At 36.2% G+C, this 6,070-nt stretch overlaps 1 protein-coding gene across 1 annotated transcript in view; it reads right to left on the bottom strand.

Annotated features, from left to right (window-relative positions):
- Positions 1–6,070, bottom strand: part of LOC111087445 (Down syndrome cell adhesion molecule-like protein 1 homolog) — an 80,155-nt gene that overhangs the window by 62,607 nt on the left and 11,478 nt on the right. The window contains exon 4 of the mRNA XM_022394082.1: positions 3,903–3,998. Within this exon, the coding sequence (XP_022249790.1) occupies positions 3,903–3,998 (96 nt within the window). The remainder of the gene's footprint in view (positions 1–3,902; positions 3,999–6,070) is intronic.

Consider the following 6,070-nt stretch of genomic DNA (forward strand, 5'->3'; position numbering starts at 1 on the left):
TAAATGTCAAATTTCGTCTATTTTGTTTTGGACCATATTTCGAGGTTGCTCAATGAGGTTGAAGTTCTAGACTGAAGTGGTCTGATACTTTATGTGTAATATGATATTTTTTATGTATTATAAATGACTTATTTAAAGTATGTTATTATCTCATTAGTATAATTATATGATTACAGTGTATATGATTTTGGTGTGGTTAGTCACTTTTGCATTGTTATTGTTTCCTTCTTGCTATTAGGAAAGCATCTTTTATGGTGTTGCCCAATTTGAAGGAGGAATTGGTTCTGTTCTTCTTTCTTTATTATAGTAGTGTTATACTCCTCAATAAGAGCCACACCTACTATAGCATTGTGCAAGTGTTGAACTGTCTGTATTGTCTCCCTGTAGTCTGCTTTGAACTCCCATGACTCTGGGTCATAATCCAGAAATCTAGGTGAAATCTTGAGGCACCTGAAGAATTCTATTATGTTCTTTCTGATGATATCTTCAACTGATATGTCCTCCTTCCTGATATTCAGCTGCATGTGCTTTGGAAGTTCATCCATGCTTTCCTTCTCATTTAGTGGCTTTACCATTGCTTGTTTTGTATCTGTGGAAAAACTGAATCAAAGAATGCCAAACCAATGAGTTTCTCACTGAGATATTATAGATGTCCAGCAAATGTTTGGTAGGCACATGTTGAAAGAGCAGGATTCACTTTTTATACTTAACAAGACACTGTAGGAAGTTAAAATTATTGTGAGGAGCAGAAATGGCATCAGGAGCAGATATACTCAAACAACAAAGATTTAGATGCTATGGAGATCTATTTCCTCATGGCTAGTGAGGTTGAACTGTCTTATTGGCATCCAGATCTTAAAGGCAGATAATGCCTCAGCCATCCATCATGCATGATGCAGTGCTCCAAGTGCTATAAATAACACACCACAAGGAGGGATGCAATAAAAAAAGGTCATGGGTTCAAGAAGCTCCCAGTAACTGTCTCTAGGTTGACTGAACTGAAGTTGTCTTATAGCAAATTCAATGACACTACCCTTAACTTCCTCTGTGACTTCTGCTAATGTATCATGGTCAGCCGCAGCTTTATAACTGGACTGGTACATGTATTCCCAAGATCGTTGGAATCCATTGAAAGTTATAATTTTCCTAAATAAAAATGTATTTCTGATAGGTACTTCCCTCACAAGGTTAGGTTTTCTCACTTCACCCTGCCCTCTATATGCAAACTTTTTCAAAAATGCATGCCCCAAGCCTTCATCCTTCCTGTATTGGAATCGAAACTTTCAACTCATCTCTCATGCAAATCTTCATGCGTCACCTCTCCATCAATAGGAGAGCACCACTATCATGTGACGTATGTTACTCCCTCTATGCCCCACCACCAAATTATCACTTCTCGTTTGGCAGCTGTCAAGTTCAGACTTCTTTTTTTAGATTGTTCAGTTACCTAAAATGGTTTATTTTTTCATTTTTCATATTTTTCTTAACTTTATTTACTACACTTCACTACCGAACTATCACTTTTAAGTTTGGCAGAAAACATGAGCACGAGAAAATTGTGGGGAGGACGGGTGGGAATAGTGAACGGAGAGAAGTACCTATCGGAAATATATTTTAATTTAGGAAAATAATAACTTCTGATACGGTACTCTCCCTCCACTCACAAGATTAGCTTGAATCCCACATTGAAATGAAGGAGAGACCAGTGAGAGAGAAACACAGGCTTATCCCCCAGAAGCGTCCGATGAACACCCCCGAAATGAGTGGAACAGATCAGATGATCTGAGAAGGGGTACTGCACCACATATGAGCCAGGAATATCTTCGCCATGGACATTGACATGAACAGGAGGACCATAGATGGTAGGACATTAAAGGGAGCACATCCATGTGGTAGAGGATAGTTTAGTAATGTGATCTTAAACATAAATTAGAATCACTCAATCCCACGATGGAAAAGTGGGCAAGTGAAGATGTGTCCCATGGTGTAGAGTGGCTATGGTGCGACAGACCAGATTCGGTAAGTCAACTATATCCAAAACCTCACTCGCTGGGTACCAACATCCTCATGAGGATAGGATGAGGATCATATTGTCTTCACCTCAAGTCCCAGAGTTAAGAGGGAACCTAACATTCTACTCCAAGAACTCACAGGGTAGCTTAATGCCAGGGATCAGGGATTTTGTTATCCGGAATCTGAGGGACATCCATCACGTGCACTCAACCCTCCCCGTGATTGTGAAATCAGCCCAAAACAACCCCAGGTCAGTAACAACCACGTCATCTGTGACTGAAAATACGGCATCAGATGCTGGCAATATACCCAGAGTGTGACTGTAACTTTGGAATTCATAAGCGTGAAACATGAGGAAGTAATGCTATATTGAAATATTAACTCCACAACTGTGAAGTATAGTAAATAAAGTTAAGAGAAATATGAAATATGAGAAATATAAACCACTTTAAGGTAACTGAACAATGTAAAAAAAGAAGTCTGAGCTTGACAACTGCCTAATGAGAAGTGATAGTTCAGTGGTGGCTCATAGAGGGAGTAACATGCATCACATGATAGTGGTACTCTCCTATTGGTGGAGAGGTGACGCATGATGATTTGCAAGAGAGATGTGTTGGAACTTTGGATTCCAACAGAGGGAGGATAAGGCTTGTGGCATACGTTTTTGAAAAAGTTTGCATCTAGAGGGCAGCACAAAACAAGAAAAGCTAATCTTGTGGGTGGAGAGAGAGTACCTTATCAGAAATGGCAATATCTGGATCAGAGGAAAGCCCCATACACTCTTTGAAAACACATGACAGGTCAAGTTCTAAGATATGAAACAAAATATTACAGAAATAAAAAGTGACAGCATGGATTATTTATATATGAGGGAAGAAGTGAAACTAGAATTAAAATTATATTTCTTAATTACTCCTTAAGTAGAGAATTTATTCCTTTATATAAAGATGTTATTAATATGATATAAGAGCTGGCTTGTATACAGCATTGCATAATATTATTTTCTGTGAAGAGTAATGCCTAAATAGTAAAGCATGATATGTTAATTGGCAGCAGGTATGATATTGTATTACAATAAAAGTACTGTTAATACTTTTAATCACATCCCTCTTTACTAATAAAATTATATACTGGAATCAGTGAAGAAGGATTTGAATAAAATTGTTAGCGATATTGTGATATAATGATATTTTAACAAAACAATTTGACAAATAACCACAAGGATAACTGAAGTATTTTAAAGTTACTTAACCATGATGGCTTCTTGTACAACAATACTTTATAAACTAAAGCCAAATTTTTGTAGAATCTTATGAGCCATGATGAACTGAGAAAGTTACTAGCAATTCTGTGCCATTTTGGATTCTTAAAAAAAAAAAACACTATTACTGATCAGGAATGAAATTTAGTGCTTATATCAAGTTGTTCACATATTTAAAGCCAAATCAGCTGACTTTTTAGTCATTATTTTTCAACCTTTATTAATGAGATAAAAAATTCTTGATCATGTTTCACAATAAGCCTAACATCATGTGAAACATTCCAAATGTAAGTCTGAAAAATATTGTGACTAATTCCCACTTACCCAAATCTACAGTTATGAAAATGTTTATCAAACATTAGGTACATAATAAATAATCAATCCAAGTATATAGTTTAGTCACTAGTGTTTTTCCTAACAATTATGGAAGTAATGAGCTAGTAACAGTTAACAGATTTTATATATACTAATCCATTTTGTCAAAAACAAAAAAAGGTTACAATAACACTGAAAATTAATAAATTGAAGAAAAAAGATCAATATATTCTTATCAATAACATGACAAAGGGCTATGTTGTAAAACAATATTAACAAACAACTAATTAAATGTAACAAAGACAATACAAACCTTGAACTTTGCCTTCCATGAAAGTTTCTGATATGGAGAAATTTGCTGTGTTTAAAGATGTTGATAAAAGTTTCACCTCCAGTCCTTCAAGTGGTGCTATAAGAGAACAAGCTTTATATATTTTCATTCAAGTGAGATATTAACAAAAGCAGTTGGTACATCAGTACACTTACATATTTTTCAAGTAGGATGTCTTGAGAGTGCTTAAAAGAGTATTATGAAGACAATGAACGAAATGTAATATAAATTAGTCTTAATTAATATATGATTTCATCATTTTATGGTGATTACACATTTAACATCCAAACAGATTAACAATGGCTTGTAATTTGGTTCAGGTCTACCTAGTGATATCCAACATAAAGTTAATTGGAGGTTGCAACTTCATTGGAAAAAGAGAACAAGTTACCTTTGTATATATATACAAGAAGTGCAAAAACATATAAAACTAAAGTGTTTATCCAAGAAAAATGATAAAATGAACACATAATAACCATCTTCATTATCGAAATGAATTTGTAACACACACACACAAACAAACAGAAAACATATACCTGTGAATTCATAATTCCTTAGTCACTTATTGTTGCAAGAGTTATAATTCATAATATTTGTAGTGTTTCAATACTGGCTGGTTTTAAAACTGTCAGGTTTTGAATATGGGCTGGGATTCTTTTACAGTAGGTGTCTGTAACTTGTTGGTGATAAATTCAAACAATAAACAGACAGCACACAATCCACTTGTTTTAAAATAATATATTTGAAACAAATGAAATGTATGTACAAAAATTCTTCACACTATAGGATATCACAGTTGTATCTAAAACTCTAAATAATTATTTTTTCTTGTCAAAAGTCCACACAGTCTGATTCAATTACTTTAGAATCCAACTGACAAGAATTATTTTTCTCTACTCTGTTTCTTACTGTACAAAACACTGTTTAAAACACCCTTTGACATGACAAATTGTTCTCTTTATCTCTGTTAAACTTTGAAACTCACTTTCAAATATTGTCTGTTATGGCTAAATTAACAATCATGCAGTCTAACTTCACTTTCACTAACTTCACTTTTTCTCACTTAACTTCTTTTATTAATTTCTTTGCTGGCACTGTAACAAACATGGGCACAAGAAAGCTCAATGCTGGAAACTTCAACACAGGGAAGATACCACGGCAGGAAAGGCTGCTATCCAGAAAGGTTATTGGAACTGTGGAGAGCAAGGACATATGAGGAGCCAGTGTAAAAAGAATACTACCAATAAGTCAGCTTCGGGAAACCAGTAGTGGTTGGTGTTGAGGGACGCCCACCAACCTCCATTGTGAAAGTCCCAACAGCTAAGTGTAAAATGGTAAGCACACATAGTGTCTACATGACAGGAAAGCTAGAAGGCCAAAAGTGCAACTTTGTCATAGATTCTGCATCCCAGCAAACCCTTGTGAATATCAGGGTGCTAGATCTCAAAGGAGTACCAGAAGCCATACAGAAGCTCTGTGGTGTTACAGGACATTATGCAAGGTTGTGGGGACCAGTGTGGGTAACTATTGAGCTCATGGGCATAAAGGACAGAAAGAATGTATACTTGGCTGACATTGAAGACTAATGCATATTAGGGTTGGACTACTTACTACCGAGGAAGTGTGTAGTTAACTTCGATGAAATGATGATTTGGAACAACAAAGGCATCTGTTGATTTGCATGTCACAGCACTTAAGTCAAATGCAATACCCCTTATGTCAGAGAAGATAATTTGGGGTAGAATAAAAGAACATCCCCAAGGAAGCCCGATGCTTGTGGAAGCAGCGGAAGACCCATCCAGGCCAGCAGATGTGAAGATTGGGAGGTCACCAAGTAGTACCCATAACAGTGGCCAATTTCTTTAAATCTGAGCAGACACTTAAGAAAAGGGCATTGTTGGGTGTGTGCCAGGAGGTAGAGCCAGTCAATGTTAGGGCAAGAAATACAACCATAAAGAAAGGACATCCACTCCCAGAACATTTAACTGACCTCTATAAGAAGAGCACAGTCCATTTGCCATCATCACTGGCTCTTCAGGTTAAAGAACTCTTGGCAAATTATGCAGACGTCTTTTCAAAAGGAGATCATGACCTCGGCTGCACAGAATAAACACAGGCAATCACCGTCCAATAAAGATCCTTCTGAGTAG

Source organism: Limulus polyphemus, unplaced genomic scaffold (genome assembly GCF_000517525.1).
Source record: "Limulus polyphemus unplaced genomic scaffold, Limulus_polyphemus-2.1.2 Scaffold2161, whole genome shotgun sequence".
In the NCBI taxonomy this organism is placed as follows: domain Eukaryota; kingdom Metazoa; phylum Arthropoda; class Merostomata; order Xiphosura; family Limulidae; genus Limulus; species Limulus polyphemus.